Source organism: Equus quagga, chromosome 19 (assembly GCF_021613505.1).
Source record: "Equus quagga isolate Etosha38 chromosome 19, UCLA_HA_Equagga_1.0, whole genome shotgun sequence".
NCBI classification, from domain to species: Eukaryota; Metazoa; Chordata; class Mammalia; order Perissodactyla; family Equidae; genus Equus; species Equus quagga.
This window is the reverse complement of record NC_060285.1, coordinates 31,402,212-31,424,931: the sequence shown is the minus strand read 5'-3', so window position 1 is coordinate 31,424,931 and position 22,720 is coordinate 31,402,212. Positions and strand designations below refer to the sequence as shown.

The following is a 22,720-nucleotide window of genomic DNA, read 5'->3' as shown; positions in this document are numbered from 1 at the left end:
TGCCCTGGTCCTCTGGCTAGTATGGCCACTTTTGGGGTATTATCCCTGAAAATAACATGCTTTCTTCAAATTTCCCAGATCCTACTCCCAAAAAAGTCTTACCTCTTTTATGCTACAATTAAAAAGATTTACATACTTCTATTATTATACACATTATAATATACATATGTTATAAAATACCATGAGTACTTTATGTCTGTTTCTCTTGTGAGAATGGAAGCTCCATAAGAGCTAGTCTTGTGCATGGGTATCTAGGCACCATATTCATGAGTGATATCATCTGAGAGCTGCTGATTACGCAAAGACCCACATATTTTACAGAAAGGAAGAAAAAAGAAAGCAAAACATAAAAGAAGGCTGCCCATTCATTTTGCAATTTAAAAAGTACCTTCAGACTCAGAGGCACAGGGCTGAATAGGAGTTTTACATTCAGTTTGTTTTTTAAAGTAAGTAGAAAAAACTTTTGCTTTCAACCATGATGGGAGATTAGCCTTCCCAACCTAAATTATTATTATACTAGACAAATTACATGAGGCAACTTTTTTCAGACATTAGCCAACAGCAGCACAAGAGCATAATCCCTGAGAGAGGTCCAAGATTGCCTGTTTTCTGGCTAAGAGGCAGCTTCAGACTGAGGTATGAAGACAGAACCCAAGTAGGGCTTAGTAGTTTCACTGAGAGAAGGAACCAGAGACTGAAGTTCAGGGTCATTGATGTGACTGAAGTTTGTGAGGCCAAGTTATTTGCAGGAAAGAAGTTACGCAGAGAAGATCACCAGAAATCTCCAGAGGAGTTTCCTTAAGTCATTGGTCGAATACTAAGCTGTACATGCACAGGAAGAGACTTCAGAAAACCTGGGAATAAACAATGCTCTGGAAGCTACGACTTTAACAGAGACAGTAGCAGTCATACAGAGACAAAGGCATTCTGACAAGCAAGACTGGAGAGATTTTCTTGGCACTCAAGAGATACCTCAGAAATTCCATGCTATAGAAATAAGGCTACTCTCCCTCCTCCCTCTAAGAAAGCTTAAAAACAAGCCTGGGAAAGAGGATAAAGCCGATCTGTCAGTAACTGAACTGCTAGCACAACAAAATTCAAGTCTCTAAAGGAATGCTACAAAATCCAGATACTCAACAATTCAGTATCCATAATATCCAGCATATGTTAAAAAATTACTAGCATCTAAACGGAAATGTGACTCATGATCAAGGAGAAAAAAGTCAGTTAACAGAAACCAACCCTGAGTGCCGGCCCCATAGCCGAGTGGTTAAGTTCACACACTCTGCTTCTGGGGCCCAGGGTTTCGCTGGTTTGGATCCTGGGTGCAGACATGGCACCGCTGGTCAAGTCATGCTGAGGCAGCATCCCACATGCCACAACTAGAAGGACCCACAACTAAAATATATAACTGTATACTGGGGGGATTTGGGGAGAAAAAGCAGAAGAAAAAAAAAGAAAGATTGGCAACAGCTGTTAGCTCAGGTGCCAATCTTTAAAAAAAAAATAAAGAGAGGGGCCGGCCTGGTGGCACAGCGGTTAAGTTCGCACATTCCGCTTCTCAGCGGCCTGGGGTTCACCAGTTCGAATCCCGGGTGCAGACATGGCACCGCTTGGCATGCCATGTTGTGGTAGTTGTCCCACATATAAAGTAGAGGAAGATGGGCACGGATGTGAGCTCAGGGCCAGGCTTCCTCAGCAAAAAAAAAGAGGAGGACTGGCAGTAGTTAGCTCAGGGCTAATCTTCATCAAAAAAAAAAAAAAAAAAAGCCAACCCTGAGATGAGCTACATGTTGAAATTAGGAGACAAGAACTTTAGAGCAGCTATTATGACTATATCCAAGGGCCACAAAAAAAAAATATTGTCATAATGAATACGCAGATGAAAAATCTCAGCAAAAAAATATAAAATATAAAAAGAATCAAACAAATTCTAGAACACAAAGTACAAACTTAGAAATGAAAAAATGTACTGGATCCAAACCCATAGAATATACCCCAGCAAGAGTGAATCCTATGTAAACTATGGACCTTGGGCAATTGCGATATGTCCATGAAGGTCCATCAATTTTAACAAAGGTAGCATTCTTGGTGGGGAATGTTGATAATGGGAGAGGCTATGCACATGTTGGGGCAGAGGATATGTGAGAAATCTCTGTGCCTTTCCTTCAATTTTTCTGTGAACCTTAAACAACTCTAAAAAAATAAAGTCTTAAAAAAATAAGCAAAAAAAATGTACTGGAAGAAAAATTCAGCAGATTAGAGAAGGCAGAAGAAAGAATCAGGGAACTTGAAACAGATAAGTAGAAACCATTCATTTTGAAGAAGAGAGAGAAGTTGGGGGAAAAAAACTGCACAAAACCTCCTTAATCTGTGAGACAATATCAAACTGCCTAATATATGTCTCATTGATATATTTGTGATTATATATAAAATATGTGTGATTCCTCTCAGAAGAGGACAGAGAATGAAGAAAAAAGTATTTAAAAGTGTTATGGAGAAATTTTCCTCAAATTTTGGGGAAAACAAACTTACATATCTAAGAAGCTTGACAAACAACAACAAAGATAAATGCAAAGAAAACCACTCCCAGATCATCTTAGTTAAACTGCTAAACAGAAGAAAATTTTAAAAGGCAGAAGGAAACATGACCCAGTACATACGAGGAAAAACATAATGTAAATGCCAGTTACCTTTTTGTCAGAAACAACAGAAGCAGGAAGAAAATGGAGTGGTATCTTTAAAGGACTAAAAGAAAAAAATTCTGTTAACCCAGAATTCCAGATCTAGTAAAAACTACCTCAATACTGAAGACAAAATAAAGACATATTTCAATTAAAAGAAAAAAATGTGTTGTCTGCGATCTGAACTGCAACAAATACTAAAGAACATTCTGCAGCCTAAAAGGAATTAACACCAGATGGAAACTTGGATTTACAAGGGGGAATTAAGAGTACAAGAAATAATAAATATGTGGATAAATATAAAAGACAATATTTTTTTCTTCTTACTTTAAAAGACATATGATAGTTTAAAATAATTTTGAGACTGTATTGTGGGGTTTATAACCTATATAGATATATATGTCCACGAAGCACAAAAAATGGTTGTGGGTAAGTGGATCTACCCTGTTTCAAGGTTCTTATACTTTTTTATGAAGTGCTACAGTATTAACCCTAAGTAAAATGTTACAAGTTAGGACATATATTGTAATTCCCAAAGCATTCATAAAATAATGCCAAGAGATGGTGTTGAAAAGCCAAGAGAATAATTAAAATAGAACACTTAAAAAAATTAATCAAAAACAGGGCTAGAAGAAAGGAAGAGAGGATCAATAAACAAATGGGGAAAATAAGAAACAAATAACAAAATGGTAGACCCACATTCAACCAAACCAATAATTGTATTAAATATAAATAGATAAGACACTCTAAGTAAAAGTTAAAAAAAGACTAGATATAATAGCAAGGCTCAATTATATCATGTCTGCCAGAGATGTACTTTAAAAATAAATAGGTTGAGAATAAAAGGAAGGAAAAAGATAAACCACGAAAACAGTACGTCTAAGAAAGACCGACTATACTAATGTCAGACAAAATATACTTCAAGACAAAGAGCATTACCAGAGGTAATGAGGGATATTTCAGTAAGATATAAAGGTCAATTAATCAGGGAAGATATAACAATAATAAATGGACAAGCACCTAATAATAGAGCTTCAAAATATATGAAGCAAAAAACTCAGAACCAAAAGGGGAAAGGGCCAAATCTACAATCAAAAGGAACAATTTTTAGTTGCCCCTCTCTAAGTAATTGATTAAAACATTAGACAAAAAATATAATAAGGATATAGAAGATCTGAACAGTACCAATCACTTTGATCAAATTTGAGAATACTACACCTGATATTTGAATAATACACATAAAATAAGTTTCTATAAATTTCAAAAGATTACAGAGAATGTTCTCTGATAATAATAGAATTAATTTAGAAACCAATAACAATAAGACATCTAGAAAAAACAAATGTTTTTAGACAAACAACCCACTTTCACATTACCTATGTATCAAGGAAGAAATCACAAGGAAAATTAAAAAATGCTTTTAAGGAAACGATAATGGAAACACAACATACCAAAATGTGTGGGATGCAGCTAAACCTGCTTATAAGGAAATTTATGCCTTTAAGTGCTTATATTAGCACTTAAAGAAGAATGGTTTGAAATCAATGACCTAATTTTTCCACCTTAAGAAGCTAGGACGTGTTGAGCAAATTAAATTCAAAGTAGAAGGAAGGAAATAATAAAGATAAGATTAGAAATCAATGAAATATAAACAGAGAATTGAAGAAGCCAAAAGTCGCTTCTTTGAAAAGATTAATAAAATCTGTAGTTAGTAGGAACGACCTTAATTGACTAACACGTATACAAAAACTTTTCAGATATGATGTGTCACTTAATTCAGAATTTTAGATTTTAGAAGGTCTATTTTGCAAATATTGTATATTCTATAGTATCCTCAGTGAGGTCTGGGTAGCACCCTGTAATCAAACACATTAATATTTCTGTAGTGAAACGTATCTATGTTCACTTTTAGAAGGATAAAGACTATAAATAGCCTCATCTCAGTTCAGGTCAGGTTTTGGTGGCACAAATTCCAAAACAAATTGGATTTTAGGGTTTTTTTTAAAAAAAAATGAATTATAGAATTGCATTTGTGGATCTGTACTAAATTGACTACTCCTTCTTACAGTTAGGTCTTCTACGTCCCTGAAAATATGACAGTGCTCCATCACTAAGTCTTAAGGGATGATTTTCTTAGCTAAGACGACAGGATCATTTTTTCCTCCTACAGCTTCCATGAGACTAGAGGGTCAGAATATTTAGTAATTCCAATGACCTATACCTAAATTCGAAAAGAGGACATTAGATTTCTAGGAAACTGGGTTCTTGGCCAAAGAGGACAGAAATTTCAGGGAAAGAAGCATATTCTCCTCCAACATATAATTTTATAGTCAAGTAATAAAATCATCAAATCTCCAAACATATAATAGTAACTACTGATAAATACAAAACTGAAAATATCCTTGGAATTCTATACAATCAGCATTTTTACTTTCCATTTTAAAATTCCATTTTTCTCAGGCAAATTCCACACAAAATATATTTTAAGTTAACAATAAAAAAAGCTTAAATCATATCTCTAAAAGTAAGTTCATGCCTTATTTAAAATAATTTTAGCAGACAATTTATTAGCCCAGTTCTCTAAATATTATCTCAAGCCGTAGGGAAACCCAGTTCTATGAGGCTGATATTTAATTCTCAGGAAGACCATAAGAGGAAGAACAGTAACAGAACAGTATTAATAGTAATAATTGTAGAAATTTCCTTTAAAGCCCATGCAATACTCCTACAGATGCTAAGTGGAGCCATGCATGCAGTAAATCAGATATGTGTACTTACTATTACTGCTACTGCTGTCATTCCTAAGGGAGCTGGCTGCAACAGGGGGTAACATAAATGGTTTTGTGACACTGACTCTGGAATCTAAATAGAAAGCAATAACGTGTCAGTGTTGCGTGGCGATTTACATAAATTACAGAGTCCCCAAAAGGCCAAGTGCAATACCAGAGTACTTTCCAGGTACGCTTCCCAAATCTAGATTATTCAGATCCTATTTATTTCATACTGGGTCCTGCTGTTGTATCGCTATTAAGAAATTCACCACAATCACCTTATAGAACCAAGATTCATTGCTTCCGTCTGCTAATAAAAGTAAATAATGCAAATTGTTGTTAACGGGCTGTCTTTTAAAAAAAGTAATGAAATTAAGATTTTGTATTATAGGGACCCAGTGGGGGAAAAAAGAGTCTCAATACAGAGTAACTGGTGAGGATCAGAATTCATGAGTCAAGAATTACACCCTTAGTGAAAAGATTTGAGAAGAGGATATTAAGAAGACTGGAGGTGAAGAATAATTGTATATTACTAGCAAATATCAGATAAAAAAATGAGTGGCTATCTTATTTATTGTTTACTCACACACAATTCTTTAATTTGAAAATGATGAATATTGTTTTGGCTTGAAAACCAACAAATCTACAACCATATATTTCTTTCACGCAATTGATATTTGCTTTTATTAGACATATACACATACATCTTTCTCTAGCTGTGCATATATTTGAGTCTGAGGCAGATTCTGATCTACACATGTAAGATTCAAGCTTGCCTGTTACATTTAAATTAGAAATGCTTATATGTCTTACCTTTTTCAGGACTTAATGTTGAAGACACCACACATTCACTAGTTTTAGATACCACCATCTCCAAGTCCTTGAAGGCATCGATGGATCTATTAAAAATTCTAAAGAATTCTTCAGGAGTAAATAGCCTGGATTCTTGGCTCTTATATGATTTTTTTACATTCTAGAAGAAGAAAAAACAGGATTATATTTTTCAAATAATCTACAGATTTAACTGATGCCAAGGTAATAGACTATAAATATGTCCTTGAAAGATTCAAGTAAAACTAACACTTTTAGACAACTCTTTTAAAACACATCATTCAAATTGGCACTGCAGGATAGTGATCCCATCCAGTTCAGTCTGGGCTCAACTTCAGAGAAAAGGATTGGGGTAGCGGTGGGGGTGAGTTAGGTGACTATAACACCAAAACAACAAATTAGAGACACTGTTCTTTAGAGGTGCTCATTAAAATCATTATTCCTCATTAAAAAACATACCCCTCCATAACACATGCTCCAAATAGCCAAAAATTAAGAAGTCTGATGATACTAAATATTGGCACAGATATGGAGCAAAGGGAACCCATACATTAGTGGAATCATGTAAACTGGCACATCTGATATAATCTAGTAAAGTTGGACATGTGCCCATCCTGTGACTCAGAAATTCCACTCCGAGGTAAAGACCCTAGTGAAGTTCTTGCACATATGACCAGGAGACATATAAGAACGTTCCTAGTAACAGTGTTTATAAACCCTCACATCAATCAATAAGAGAGTGGTTTAATACATAGTGGTATATTGAATCAATGGGAAACTCTATATGCGCTAAATTAATTACAGCTATATGCATCAAAGTGGGTAAATCTTACATACGTAATGCTGAGTGAAAGAAGCAAGTCACAAAAGATTAAAAAGAGTATGATTAATTTCTATGAAGTCCCAAAAAAAGCAAAGCAAAGCTATACTTTAGGAATTCATAAATGTATGATTCTCTGTAAAGAAAAGCAGGTAATAATAAAAGTTAACACGTATGTAGCACTTACTATGTATTCCTCTAAGTGCTTTATATATATTAACTCGATTTCCAAAACAATTGAGAAATACCACCTGGTATGAATCTCCTGGGTTCCAGCCAAAGTGCCAAGATCAGTAAATGCACATTCTTCAGCATTTGGAATATTCTTCCTGAGACCACCATTTACTGAACACCTAACTCATCTTTCAAGCAACAAAGTGTATATTTCCTTCATGACACCTTGTCTGACATACCCTACTTTTTGTGACCTTTTTGTCATTGTTATTATGTCAAATTGGCTCCAACTCCCGGTGACCCCATGAATGAGTCATGTCCATAATGTCCTGTCCTCAACAGCCCTACTCAACTTCCATAGATCCATGCCTATGGCTTCCTTTATGGACTCAATCCATCTCAGAGTTGGTCTTCCTCTTTTCCCGCTGCCTTCTACTTTTCCCAGCATTACTGTCTTTTCCAAAGAATCCTGCCTTCCCATGATGTGCCCACAGTAGGACCTCTACTTCTTATCAATGCTATTAGCACACTGTTTGAACTATATGATATAAAAGAGATGTCAACTGTAAGATGTCATTGATTGTAATATACTTTCTGATTCATAAATTAGAAAGTAAAACAATAGAAGTGATAAAATACACTGATTAGAGGTTATTATCATGATAAGAATTCTGAGATTGGAGAACACAAATGGGACTGATGTTGAGTCTTAAACGATAAGTGGAATTTGGATGGGGAGGGAATATTTGAGTATTACAGTACAGAATCATGTTTAAAACCTTGGGTTTAAACTTCTAGAAGGCCTCTAGGCTAAACCTCAGCTTGTGAACTCAGTGTCAAAGCAGGTCTCCTGAGACCTATTCTATTATGGACATGGTGTTATAAAAACAAAAATAAAAGTATTTATTAACATTTATTTTGCCAGACGTGGTGCTAAAGCACTCATCATGAATCATCTAATATCAACTCTATGAGATGGATCCTGTATTGTCCCTATTTTAGGCATAAAGACAGTGAGAACAGAGGGGTTAAGTTCACAAAGCTAAGTAGTGACAGAGTCAGGATTTGAACTCCAATACCACCTCCTAATCTCTAGGGGTGCACTGCTGGCTTCTTCAATATGCTTAGAACCCAAAGCACTGCCATGCCCATATTCTGAGGTTGGTGACAACTAATGACTTGGAGATGTTAAAATGCATTTCTTTGCTGTGACATGATTATCATGGATAGGAGCTCAAGTATAAGTGTTCATATGGACAATTTTCCATTTAAAGGTAACTAAACATTTGTAATCTAATAGAAAGGTTATGAGAACTTCATCCAGTTATAAAATAAAGTCAGGCCTGTTTTTATGTTGAAGTGTGAATACATTTTATTTGAATATTGACAACATATAAGTCAATGTACATTTCAACACTATGATATAACTAGAAACACCTATTTTCTGTAGCCATCTTAAAAAATTTTTTTAAATTAAAAGTTTATGAATTAAAAATCACACTAATGAAGACCCCTTCACCACCACCACTACTCAGCACAGGTTTTAGAGAAGAGTAATAAAAAGCCCAATCCCCATGAATGCAAGCTTACCTCAGATGAGTGTTCTTCCATGCACTCCACAAGATCATCCACTATTTTCACAAGTTTGTCTATGATAGAATAATTACTCAAGCCTTCAGAAATATTTGAAAACTTCTCCAAAAGTTCAGTCAAGCTGACTGACAAGTGTTGCACCATCTCGCTTATCCAACAATGACTAGGCTGCAAGAAATGAAAGAAAAGTAGATAAAGCATCTATTTTAAGTACAGTAAACTCAGAGCACCCTTCAAAGCCATCAATGTTTCAGTCATTGAGTGCTGGACAAAGGATTTTCTTATATCAGAATAGGTCAGTTCTTGTGTTTTGCTTAAGTCAGATTTACAAATGCATAAAGATCAGAGGAAAGTGTTGATGGTAAAGATTTTGCTTTTCCATGGAAGTAAATTAAGGCAAGACAGATCCAATTCTTAGCCTTGACAAGGTTCAGATGTTAATGGAATTTAATTCTATTGAAGAATATTTATTGTTTACTCTGTTCTTAAACGAGCTTTAGGCACGGAGGGAATTACAAAAAATATTATGGGAGAGAGTCCTAGCCCTCGAAGAACTTCCAGTCTTTTGGTGAACTGAAATATGAAACAATGAATTAATAGCTTATTTTTCTAAAATGCTTGATAGATTTCAAGGCTTCTTCAAAGATGAATTTAATGTGGGTGTTAAAAAAAAAAAAAACCTGGCAGGAATGTAGTCTGAGAGAGAAGCACTTTTGCCTTAGTGGCAGGACCACCTACATAATTTGTGGGGTCAAGGGCAAAATGAAAATGTAGTTATTGTTCAAAATACAATTGAGATGGTGACCACCATTTCAAGATGGTGACAGCAGAGTATTGAACCAAGCATGGGGCTCTGTCCAGGGAGCCAGTTCTGCCCACTGAGCTAGAAGCTCAAGCCTTGGAGTCCTTGGCATAACTGAGTTTAATTCAGCTGAGAGACTCCAGGCAAGCTACATAAATTCTCTGAACTTCACTTTGCCTGTCTACAGTTTGGGAATAATGGAACAAGATAGTTGTGAGGAGATAATATATATAATTTGAATGTAAGTTTCATGAGGGCAGAATCTTTATAAAATATTATTCCCTACAGTGACCCTAGTGCCTAGAACAGTGTCTGGCATATGGGAGTTGCTCAGAAACTATTTGCTGAACTAATGCATGAATAAATAAAAAGTGAATGAATGAGAAGTCTCTATCAGGGGATCTATACTTTCTGTAAAGGGTTAGATAGCAAATATTTTAGGCTTTGTATGCCAAAAGGCAAAAATCAAGGATATTATGTAGGTATGTTTATATAAGAGAAAATAAATTTCCATAAAATTTTATTATAGAATTAAAAATGTAATAATAATTGAATATATATTCTTTTGCATAATAATGAATTTAATTTCTTTTGCAACACAGGTCTATCAACAAGAAGAATGAAATTCTTTATTTTGGGCCAATTTCACTTAGCTGGGATTCAAAGTCAGCATTCTCTATCATCAAGCAGATTCAAATGGTCATTTGTAAACACCAATCTCAGCTAGCTGGCCACACAAAATCAGACAGTGGACTGGATCTAGCCTATGGAGTATAGTTTGCTGACCCCTGCTATAAATGGCTGTGGATCAATAAAGGTTTAGATTATTAGGAAAAACTTCTCGGCATATTAGAAAGGATTTTAATTTTTTGAAGAAGAAGATTAACCTTGAGATAATATCTGCCACCAATCCTCTTTTTGCTGAGGAAGATTGGCCCTGAGCTAACATCCATGGCCATCTTCCTCTACTTTATATGTGGGACACCTGCCACAGCATGCCTTAATAAGGGGAATGTAGGTCCACACCGAGGATCCGAACCAGCAGCTTGGGCTGCCGAAGCAAAGCACGTGATCTTAACCACTACCCCACTGGGCCAGCCCCAGGATTTTAATATTTTTAAAATAAATATGACATTACTCAAAATACAATAGTTGGTCATAAGTTCACATACTTCATATATTTTAACATTATCTTTTATAAAGATCTTTAAAGTAAAGGCTCTGATTTATTTTTTTAACTCTGCTGAAGTGTTACAGTGAGAAAAATAAGACAATTATTAAGGATAACTCAAATTGACTTGGCTTATTAAGATACTAAATAATTTAATATAACTCCTATTGTAATAAATATCTTGTAATCATAGAGAGTAGCAGATGCTATGTAAAACAAATCAAACCACTAAACTTTCTCTACTTACCAAGAGAATATCTCTGTGGGGGAAGGTCAAGCAATTTATTTATTCTCAATTATACAAGTAGGCCATTTTATATTCATTTAAGAGAACAGTCTTAATTAATATAATATAGCCAAAAAAAGAAACTGGTTTATCTACAAATAGGTAAGCCCTAATTCCTGGAAGCATTAAATGGCATTCTAAACTTTTAGCATTGTTGGCTCTGACTTCAGATAAGTAGAATAAACAAGTCTCCAAATGGGAATTAGTTCAAATAGGTCATTTCATTTAACTCATCAACCAAGTTCTCAAAGATGGTGTGTTTCCAAAGCATGTTCAGAATGCATTCTTTGCTATGTCAAATCAACGCTTATCTCAAGCACATGCAAGTTCATATTTGTATCATTAACAAGTCTGTTGTCAAGCTGTCAGTCTCTCCTTTGCGGCTGAAATGCTCTCCAAGTTTCACTCCATTTAGGGAGGGTCAATTCCCTTTAGATTCAGCCCTATCAGCAAGAGGCAGATTTCCTAGAATATGGGATACAGCACATACTGGAAATATAGTTTGAATGGTATTTATATGGAACAGCCTTCATCAATTAGTTCATTCTGTTGTAATTGAGCAAATTCTTCTCGTCACAATTAGCCGCATATTAATGTATACAAACTGTCCTTGCTCCACTTTGTGAATATGCTTGCCTATTCTCTCGGATCTTCAGACATGTAGGAACCAAAATCAAATGCCCTTGTTTTTTTTTAAAGATTTTATTTTTCCTTTTTCTCCCCAAAGCCCCCCGGTACATAGTTGTATATTCTTCGTTGTGGGTCCTAGTTGTGGCATGTGGGACGCTGCCTCAGCGTGGCTTGATGAGCAGCGCCATGTCCGCGCCCAGGATTCGAACCAACGAAACACTGGGCCACCTGCAGCGGAGCGCGCGAACCCAACCACTCAGCCACGGGGCCAGCCCCTCAAATGCCCTTGTTTTGAACTAAGGTACTCCTTTTGTTTCTGTAGTCTTTGACTTAAATGAACAGGTTCCTTTTTTTTTTTTTTTCTGTTTTGCTTTTTTATGGTTAAAGTAGAAAAGATGTGCTTATATGTTTCTTATTTTTAAACTGGGGAACTCTAGGGTGCTTAGTGCCACTTCTGTTTATCTCTCTCTTCAACTGAAGTCTATGTTTACATTCTTTAGTCAAGTTCTCATTTAGCCATAATTGTGCCCTCACCGCCACCCACCCTCTGTTTTCACATACCTCATCAACTGTCCAAGTAGTCAACTTTTTCTACAAAATTTTCAACGTAACCCTGTAATTTCTTACACAATCTAATTGTAGCCCAATAACTTCCCTTTTAAAGTTCTCAATTTGTTGATATGAACTTCTGGTCTACACTGCTGAAAAATATATTTCTAAAAGTCCTATAATTGTATTTCCTTCTTCACTTTTGCCATAATTTCTTTGGAAAAGACTGTATAATAAATTCAAAGTTCTATCTTTTCATTAATCTGTTTAAATAGTTATATTTTATGCTTTTATGTTTCTTGGATTTATTAAAGATAAAACTGAGGTAAACAAATAATATTAAATATAACCCAGTTTTGACTTGGCTGCCTGCACGAGAGGGAACCAGTTTTGACTAGAATATTAAACAGTTTTGCATTTTCTTTTTAATTAAATACAGTCAATGATTTGCAAAGAGAACAAAACACGTGAACTAAACATTTCATTTACGAGATGATAGGAGGTCGTTGTTTTTCAACTCTTCCAAGATTATGATTGGGAAATGGCTGATTAAGTGTTGCGACACTCAAAAATGTAATTTTTTCCTTTGCCTTAATAACAGGCTTTACTGTCACTATTCTTATCTTTCAGAGACCATTTTAAACTTAAATAGATCTATATAAATATTAATTCACAACATTCATTAGAAGAATATAAAATATATTAAATATTCTCTATTTCACTAGTAGAAGAATGTGAAGAACTAGGAAAGTTGACAAATTCACACAGGATATCAAGGAGGTGATGTAAAGAATAACTTTCACACTCCTGTAGTACATGTAATTCAATGTTTATTCACTACTATACATTCAAAAAGATATAAGTGGGCCTCCAGTATCTGTGAGTTCTGCAACCCTGGATTCAACTAACTACAGATTGAAAGGCCTATGATGGTTGCGTCTGTACTGAACATGCGCAGACTTTTTTTTCTTGTCATTCCCTAAACAATATAGTATAACAACTATTAACACAGTATTTACATTGCATTAGATAAGTAATCTAGACATGACAAAGTATATGAGAGGATGTGCACATACTACGCCATTTTACAGGAGGGACTTGAGCATCCATGGATCCTGCCTGGTACCCACAGGGCAGCTAGAAACAATTCCCCGTGGATAAGGAGGGATGACCGTATAGTTCTTGCTTTGAAAGGAAAAACTTGTCTGGATTTTCCTTAACTTCATACTCTCAATTTCTTTCTTTCTTTCCTGTTAGCTTCTTTCTTACATTCTCTGGGTTTATTACAGAAGTTTTAACTAAGACTACTGGAACAACATATGCTTTCTATTTCTATGTATTTATAACATGTATCATTCTAGAATGCTAACTGAATCAATGCTGCATCAATATCCTTGACCTACTAGCACGCCACTATCACTGAAGGTTTGGTTAAAAACTGTGAACTTCCTTAGAGATTTCAAAGTCCTATGAGCACCAAATTAGTGATTTAACTAAAGGACTAAATAAAAAATATAAAAACTAATATAATTAAAAGTATTCTAAACACAGCTAGAAACATGACTATTTCTGAAAACCAACAATGAAAATACCCATGCACATTCTAAGACTACTCATAAACTTAAAATAGATGATATGTGAATTTCACAAGATGTATGATATAATACTTCTGCAGTCTGAGAACTGGTAAATTTGAAACCCTGGCTGAAATAAATTGTCTGCTTTAAAAACATTCTGGGGACTTGCTAAGTCTGGCCTGCTTTCTCCTCTCCGCTCCCTGCTTCATTCAAGAAACTGTTCTGGTTTGTTAGCTGAAAGAATTTGACACATTATTCTGCATTTGTCTTAGATGCAGAGAGAATCTCTAAGAGCAGTCACCATAAGCTTTATGAATTTAGAAGGTAAAAGTGGACAAAATCAAACATTTCTTCACAGAGGCACTTGGCATTGCTCTCCATCTGGTAGCTATTCTCATAAAGACACCTGTGCGCTTCCTTAGGGCGCCTAAGGTAGGGATCTACCCTGTGAGGGAGTTGTCTACAAAGGAGCTCAGGTGAAACACCCATTGGAGATTCTGGGGGAGAGAAGCCCTGGCTCATAAACTCTGAGGCCTCTGAGGACTATTCACAAGGATTATTCACCCAGCCTTGTAATGCAACTAATCTAATTACTAGCATGACCGCCCAGTTTGATTATTTTTGTTTCGTTTTATTTAGCATGCGTCAATCCTCGGTCTTGCCTTGCCGAATGCCCAGGGCACAAGGCATTCCTTTCTTGTGCTTCCAGCATTTACCTCCTGGCTGAGCAATCAAAAGAATCTAGAGCCATGCCATTAGAATCACAATAGTTTAGATATGGAAAGAATATTGAAGACTGTCTGGTCCAGTCTCACGAATTTCATACATGGGAGAGAGCAGTGAAGTGGTTTGTCCAAGGTCACACAACAAATTTAAACCAGAAACACAAGAAACCAAGACTCCCCCACACTGACCTAGTTCTTCCACCAGTGAGTACAGTCAAAGCACATGCAGCTGAAGTATTTTTTCTGCCAGGTTCACCATGACTCTTGTGGTCTCACATCTGGCCCAGGCACACTGGTTCTCAGGCTCAATTAAGAGATTTCTTGGGAATGGAAATGACTCTTTCTGCCTCATTGCAATGAGTCCAGAGTTATAGTGATGAAAGCAAATTTCTCAGAGCAATCGTCACCACCAAAGAGCAAATGCCAATTGCCATTAGTGGACTCTCTTTACTTCCTTCTGGTTTTTACCATCAGGACTCGAATCAAACGCCCCTGCCACTCTCAAACATTCCACGGCAGGCAAATGTAAAACATTCCTATAAAAGTACTTTGCAAAATAGTGTGTGCTCACATTACTAGTATAGTCTCCAAATCTTAACTCCTTGTTGGATGAGCTGGGTTTTCTCATGATTTATTTTAGTCCTTTCCCTAAACAATTAATTTGGGTCTTTGGTGTCCACTTTAGGCATCTAACTTTGCATTTTCTTGTTTGTGTTAAAGTGATGTAGAAACCTCAATCTGATTAAGATGGTAATCAGCCCAAACACTGTAAATATGTGTTGTTTCCCAGGGCCTATAAATGGCCCCTGAGCCAGACACAAAATAGCAGAGTGATGGAGGAACAGTGTGGGGAGATGAGGGTAGCAAAGATGAACCAGAGGCTCAGTTTCCACTCCCAACTCTGTCAACATGCTTTGTGATTTTAGGCAAGTCACCTAATCTATTCAGAGTCTCAGTTTCTCTATCTTCAAAATAAAGCGGTCTGTCCAATCTGTGCTAGCCAACATGGGGGCCATTAGCCACCTGTGGCTACTTATCCTTCAAAAGGTGGCTAGTGTGACTGAGGCACTAAAATTTTAATTTTAATTAACTTTAACTTGGTTAAATTTAAAAATCAATACTTAACTTGGTGACTGGAAAACTTCTAAGTGTATTTGGAAAAGCTTAGGTATGAAAATCTGCATTTTCAATAGTCAATTTTATGAAAACCGAATATGGAGTAAATATTTCCAATGAAAATTTACCATCCAAACTGGAATGTGGTGTAGGTATGAAATACACTGTGGATTTTGATATGAAAAATAAGGTAAAATATTCCAATCATAACTTTATATTGATTATAAAGTGAAATGATATTTTGGATATATTGGACTAAATAAAATTAATTTAACTTAACCTGTTCCTTTTTACTTTTTTTTTGTGGCTACTGGACATTTTTTAAGATTACACATGTGGCTTCCATTATATTTCTATCAGACACTAATGGTCTAGACCTTCTGAACAGTGTCTTAATATATTCACTTAATTATTAAGATAGGCCCTGGAGTTTGAGTACACAAAAAAGCCATTTAATGATAGTATTTAAAGTTACATTTTAATCATTTAACATTTTATATTCACTCCTTTCAAATAAATACTTTCTTATTATATGGGAGGTAGAAATAAGATAAGCACAATGTCTATCTGGCTGACTTCTATTTCTATAGGAAGTACCCCAAATCATAGGGGTCAACCCTCAGGATCCATACTTACAACTGGTGAACTTGCCCTGTGGCCATAGCTGATTGGACAATGGTAGACCCCTGAGCCAGACAGGCCAATCAGAAAGTCCCTCCTCAAAATTGGTAGTGGTGATAGGAACGGATAATCAGTCTCTGAGGAGGGTCTAAACTATAATATGTAAATTTGGAAGCTCTGAGGCAGTTAACATTCCACCAGGTGACTGGAAAAGAGGAGAAAAATTCTGTGCAGATAGAACAGAATGAGGCAGAGATTCAGAGATGGGGAAAGGAGAACCCAGCATCTTCCCAGTCCTGGTTGGAGTCCCTTCATGAGGGCTGGCCGCATCCTTGCCCTTGACTGGAATGCTGTTCTTAGATATCCTTATAATAATGGGACTTTTATTTGTTTGTTTGTTAAGCTTGAGTTCATTACTGTTAGTGAGATGCAATGTCTTGTGGTTAAACAAACAAGATGGGCTCCTTCGAGGTTTGGAAATTAGACCTTTTTTGCCAATAGTTAAACGTTTACTGGTAAGTAGTTTTTAAGTAGCTACTACCTGCTCGAACGGTGAGGAAATACAAAAGAGTGAAAGATTTGATCCTTAATCTTTAGATAAATAAAATACAATACAGAGAGAAAACATAACAACAAAATAATGATGAACTCTGACAATTACTGAATGTATACTGTAACTTGGACTTTCCATATTTTAATTATTTCTCACAAAAATACTTTGAGACAAATACATAACACACACAATTTTAAACAGCTACGTAAGCAATATCAGGTACCCAAAACGAATACTTTCAGGATAAAGTCTATAGAAATTCAGAGATAATGATAAAGGTAAGGCCCACAGGACAGATACCATGTCAGTGTTGCTGACCACTGCGTCCCTAGCGCCAAACAAAAACACAGGGTAGGGGTGATGTCAATTTTTACTGGCCAAACGATACAGGGAAGAGAGAGCATGGTCTGAAACAGTAGAAAACGGCCTTGTGAGAAAGAGGGATCTTAGGCTGACCTTGGAGGAGACGATCACTAAGACGTTTTCAGTCGCAAGATATTTCATGATTCTGTGGGTAGAATTTGGATGAGTGGACAGGAGAGGAAAGAGCATGCCTGGCAAAGAGAAGTAGCACTAAGCAAAGGCTTGGAGTTGAGAATAAGCACGATGATGTGAGGAGGCAGAGATGCATTTGGCTGGGGTGGCGAGTTGTGTTGGGGAATAATGGGTATTAAGATGAGGTGGTTAGGGTGGGGCAAGATTCTTGAGAGTCATGAACATCAGATTCAGGAATTGGCTTGCAGCCTTCAGTCATCAGGAACAATGAGAAAGTTATGAGTATGGAAATGACTCAAAAGGAGTGTAACAGAAGGCTCAAGGAAACCATGATTCCTCGAAATTGCATAACACTCTTACACCTTTTCTCTCCCGTCCACTCATCCAAATTCTACCCACAGAATCCTGCAATATCTTGTGGCTAAAAGCATCTTAGTAGTCATCTCCTCCAGGGTCAGCTTAAGATCCCTCTTTCTCACAAGGCCATTTTCTGCTGTTCTATTTTTTATAAAATGCACTTGTATCTAAGAGAACATAAGAACGTAGAGGTGCAGATATTGTGTGAGGAGACCCAGGAATTCACCTCATCAGAATAATCTTGTGGATTCTCAGGGAAATTACAAGTGAAAAATATGTTGGAAAACTTTTCTCCTTCTCTGCTTTCACTCCTTTTCCTTCACTTTCTCTCAGCAGATAATTCCTTAAGTGCCTATCCTCCATTAGGCACTGAGGATATGACAGAGCAAAAATATACAATTCCTGTGCTCATGAAGTTTACAGATAAATGGGAGATTATTAAATAATCCCACAAATAGTGAAAAACTGCTACACTGAGGAGTGCTATGAAAAGAGTTTCTAATAGGAGAATTTGGCTTCACCAAGGAGGAGCGAGAAGGCTTCCTTAAAGAAATGAAATTGGAACTCAAAGAGTCAGGAGTTCCCTAAACAAAAGGACCCACCAGGACTTCAGGTAAGAGAAAGCCAGGTGCAGAGGAAGAGCGGCAACAGGAGGAGGGGCTGAAAAAGGATTTGGAAAGGTGCCAGGTCACAAGAGCCTTGGGGGGCCTTGTTTAAGGAGTGCCTGTTTCCTAAGATCAACAAGCAGCCATTCAAAGAATATGAAGGAGGGGTGAAAGAGCAGGTGTATTTAATTTTTTTTTAAAAATCACTCTGCCTACTCAAGAAGAATCAAAACCTCAAATGATAAATCCTGGGATGGCAAGGGAGATGGGAAAAGCCCAGAAGCAGCAGGGCCAGGCAAAAAAGAGGAGAATACCTGAGTAAAGAAATTGTACATACCCCAGGAAGGCAGCTACAGAGAGAAGACGGCTGGGGGGCTTATCGTTAGAGTGACATTACATATAGCCAAAACTTCCATGTTTGAACTTGCCCTTAAAAAACAACTGAATTAAAACTGACATGACAGTAAAGACTGGTTCAGGTAAGAATCATCAATATATGCTAAATCTATAGGAGAAAATTTGATGAGGAGCTAGATGTTTATATGGTCTTAAAGATTGCTTATTAATTGATTATTAGTTGCTAGTGAGTAAATACACAGAAATAGTGTAACTTCATAACTAGGTGATCAAAACAAATAGCACCATGAGGGGAAGATAGACTTTGTGTGTCTCTGGATGGGATAATGTGAGGACACATCATCACTTATGTAATACCTTGGCTTGGAATGCATAATCTGAACACAATTATTAAGAAATGTCAAAGGGAAACATTTTTATTCAAAAATTTCAACATCACAAAGACAAAAGAAGGCTGAGGAACTCTTCAAGTAGACTAAAGACACATGATGTATTAGTTTCCACGAACTTAGTGGCTTAAAACAGTACAAATTTATTATTTTATAGTTCTTGAGGTCAGAAGTCCAAAATAGGTCTTACTAGGCCCAAATCAAGGTGTTTTATGGGGCTGTTTCTTCTAGAGGTTCTGCAGGAGAATCCCTTTCCTTGGCCTTTTCCAGCTTTTAGAGGCTGCCTGCATTCCTTGGCTTGTGGCCCCTTCCTCCATCTCCAAAGCCAGCAGTGTAACATCTTCAAATCACTCACGCTGGCTCTGATACTCCTGGCCCCTCTCTTATAAGGATTCACATGATTAGATTGGACCCACCTAGATAATCCAGGATAATCTCCCCATTTAAAATTCTTAACTTAATTATATTTGCAAAAGCCCTTTTGCCATGTAAGGTAAGATATTCACAGCATGAGACATCTTTAGGGAGCCATTATTCTGCCTATCACACCTTACATCAAAATGCAAATCAAGATCCTAGATTGGATCTTGTGCTGGAGGAAAAGAAAGGCTAAAAAAAAAAAAAAAGATAAAATTGAAATACAGCCAATAGACTGAAGTATTTTAGTTACTACTAAATTTATTGAAGCTGACAACCATACTGTGGTTACATAAGAGAAAATCCTTTACTTAGGAAATACACACTGAAGTATTTAGGGGTAAACAGCCATTACGTATGTGACTTAACAGGTTTAGAAAAATAATAAAGCACATATGTGCACACAAAGTAAGCATTTAGTAAAGTAAATAAGGCAAAATGTTAAAAGTAGATGAATCTGGATTAAAGGGTATAGGGGTGTTCTTTGACTACTCTTACAACTTTTCTGTAAATGTGAAATTATTTCCAAATAAAAAGTTAAAAGAAAACTGATGAATAGATCATTTATTTTAATTAAAAATTGGTGAAGAATTTCTTACTCAAAACCATAAGCAATTCATAGTTTATATCATTTTGTAGACATGAGAATGACTTCAGATGTGTGGCACAAATTCAGCAACTCAATTTTTGTTCTCTCTACAATGCTAGTAAATGGAGAGGATCAGAAATGTTAAGGATTTTGAAGGTTAGGGACTTAAAGCAAATCCTAATGGTCTGGCAATATTATAGTTTTGAAGAGTTTAAAATAGAATTGGTTATTATCATTGGATTTAAATAGCAACTGTTTGATCACACCCTGCTATTTATTTGTGAGAGAGAATCTGCTAGGTAATTTTCTAAGGACCTTAGAAAAGCAGCCTCTCCTTTTCAGGAGTATTTAGCTGATTTTTAAAACAAAAGCAAAAAATAAAGTGCATTCTATTTTAGAGCTTTCTTCCACCTAGTGCCTCAGGCAGAATTTTATTGCTTTGGCCCCAGAGAATCTTTTTGGTGCCTGACTACCACTCCACCCTTTATTGTTTAAAGACAAAAGATAAGGCAGCTGGGACTCTGACCTCTAACAAATAATCAGGGGCCTCTCCACTGGGAAACTCCTCTCGTCTTGGCAGAAACTAACATTTTAAAATGAAGGTAAAACAAAGCAAAAGATCCCCGTTTCTGCCCAAAGCCCTGTGCACGGGTTGTTTTTCCTGCCAACTGTGGGAGCCAAGAACAGAGTTTCTCCTGTTGTGCCAGGATGGTGTGCCAAGATCAAATAATAGTGGACTTTTCTCAATTATAGAAACAAGAAAAAAATATGTGGCACTGAATCAGATTTATTTTTACAAGTTTGGCTCTTGCTATTACCAGCCCATACTGAAATCTATGATTTTGCACAATCTAAGATTACACCAGCACAAAATAATCTGTTTCATTATTTTCAGTTTAACACTTGTTGTTTTTCAAAGAGCTGCATGATTTCTTTGAGCAATCAGAGGCCTAAATGCTTCTACAGGGTGAGCAGGGTGTGTCTTTATTACTTACCTGCTTCACTTAGAATACTTTCCCTCGCTATTGTAATTATTTAGATGCTCACACTCTGTTAACTTGGGGTTAAGAGTCAGACGACCTGTGATTTCTCTTTAAGACCTTCACTTTCCAGTTGTATAACCTCAGGCAAAATACTTCTGGGCTGTAAACCTCAACGTATCATTTGTAAAATAGGAACCATAGAAGCTATCTTGCCTTCCTCACAGGGCTTTTCTAATCATCCAAGGAGATAAATATGTGAAATCATTTTGAATATAAAAAGGCCAGAAAATTTCCTCGTCAGTTATTATTAAAGGTTTTGAACATCAGTCTGATTGATGTGTATTTATTTCTTAAAGTGTCTGGTAAAGTGCTTTCTCCCTAGTTTTTCCTAAACAAGTACTTGCTGACTGAGTGATTGAATGACTAGATTAGTTCATTTTCAGGCTGCTGTAATTTTATATTCCTATTTCCAGAGAATTCCCCCTAACTCAGTAGGACAGACATTGACCTAGACTTGAAGATAATTGATTCAACATGAAGATACATGTTCTAAGAAGTTCTAAGGAACTTTAGATAGTTCATGGTGAAATGCTTACTCTACTAAATAAAAAGAAACATGCCTTTCACATTGTCTTGAAATAACAAACATGTAGTCTTTGAAAGACTTTTCAAGCACAAGCACTTAGTGATGTGCTTAACACACTTAAACTGGTAATAATTTGGATTGACTAATCCCCAGAAATTACTCAAAGCCTAAGACAACTTGCAAAGATGGATGTGTAACAAGCATTTGGTAAATTATGGAAAGATGTTGACTTGCGGAGCAGAGAGTAACCCAATTGGCTTAAATTAACTCAAGGAACACAATACAGTAGTTAAAATGGAGCAACATGGTACATGACACAGGCATGTTGCAAAATATAAGCTAGTTGCAAAGTGGTATGTGCAGTATAACAGCATTAACATAAACTATGAAAACATGCAACTATCTTACGTATAGATGCATAGTTCGCAGTAAAAGTATAAGAGCATGAAGGGCTACTATGCACTGTCAGGCTCAACACAACTCGGGGCGATGCTCTTCTCATGTCAAGCCCTGAAACCATGCATTGGAATTAAAATTTCCAGCTCAGAATACCTGTCCTTAAGAGACAAAGTATTGGGGGCCGGCCCTATGACCGAGTAGCTAAGATGGCGCGCTCCACTTCGCTGGCCTGGGGTTTTACCAGTTCGGGTCCGCTCATCAAACCATGCTGAGGCGTCACCCCACATAGCAGAACTAGAAGGATGTACAACTAGAATATACAACTATGTACTGGGCGGCTTTGGGGAGAATAAGAAAGAAAAAAAAGGATTGGCAACAGACGTTAGCTCAGGGCCAATCTTTAAGAAAAAAAATATACAAACAAAGAAGGAGGTGCCAATTAATCAGACTGAAAGTGCGTGTGAGGTGGTTGACTCACTATCTGCAGGCTCACGACATTAGAAAAAAAATAAAGAGACAAATTGTCCCTAACAGACAAAGTGAGGACTAATGGAGATAGGAAAGGGGCATACAGGGGACTTCAGTTATATTTTTAACGTTTCATTATTAAAAAATATATTTGAAGCAAATATTGCACAAT

The 22,720-nt window shown here is 36.4% G+C and overlaps 1 protein-coding gene across 4 annotated transcripts in view; it reads right to left on the bottom strand.

The window, feature by feature from the left end:
* The window catches only part of KITLG (KIT ligand), an 85,644-nt gene that overhangs the window by 16,150 nt on the left and 46,774 nt on the right, over positions 1–22,720 (bottom strand). For 2 of the 4 annotated variants that reach the window (XM_046646304.1, XM_046646305.1), the window contains exons 4-6: positions 8,871–9,041; positions 6,269–6,428; positions 5,463–5,546 (exon numbers count right to left, since the gene is read on the bottom strand). In XM_046646304.1, the coding sequence (XP_046502260.1) occupies positions 5,463–5,546; positions 6,269–6,428; positions 8,871–9,041 (415 nt within the window). The remainder of the gene's footprint in view (positions 1–5,462; positions 5,547–6,268; positions 6,429–8,870; positions 9,042–22,720) is intronic. The other 2 variants (XM_046646306.1, XM_046646307.1) reach the window with 1 other exon arrangement.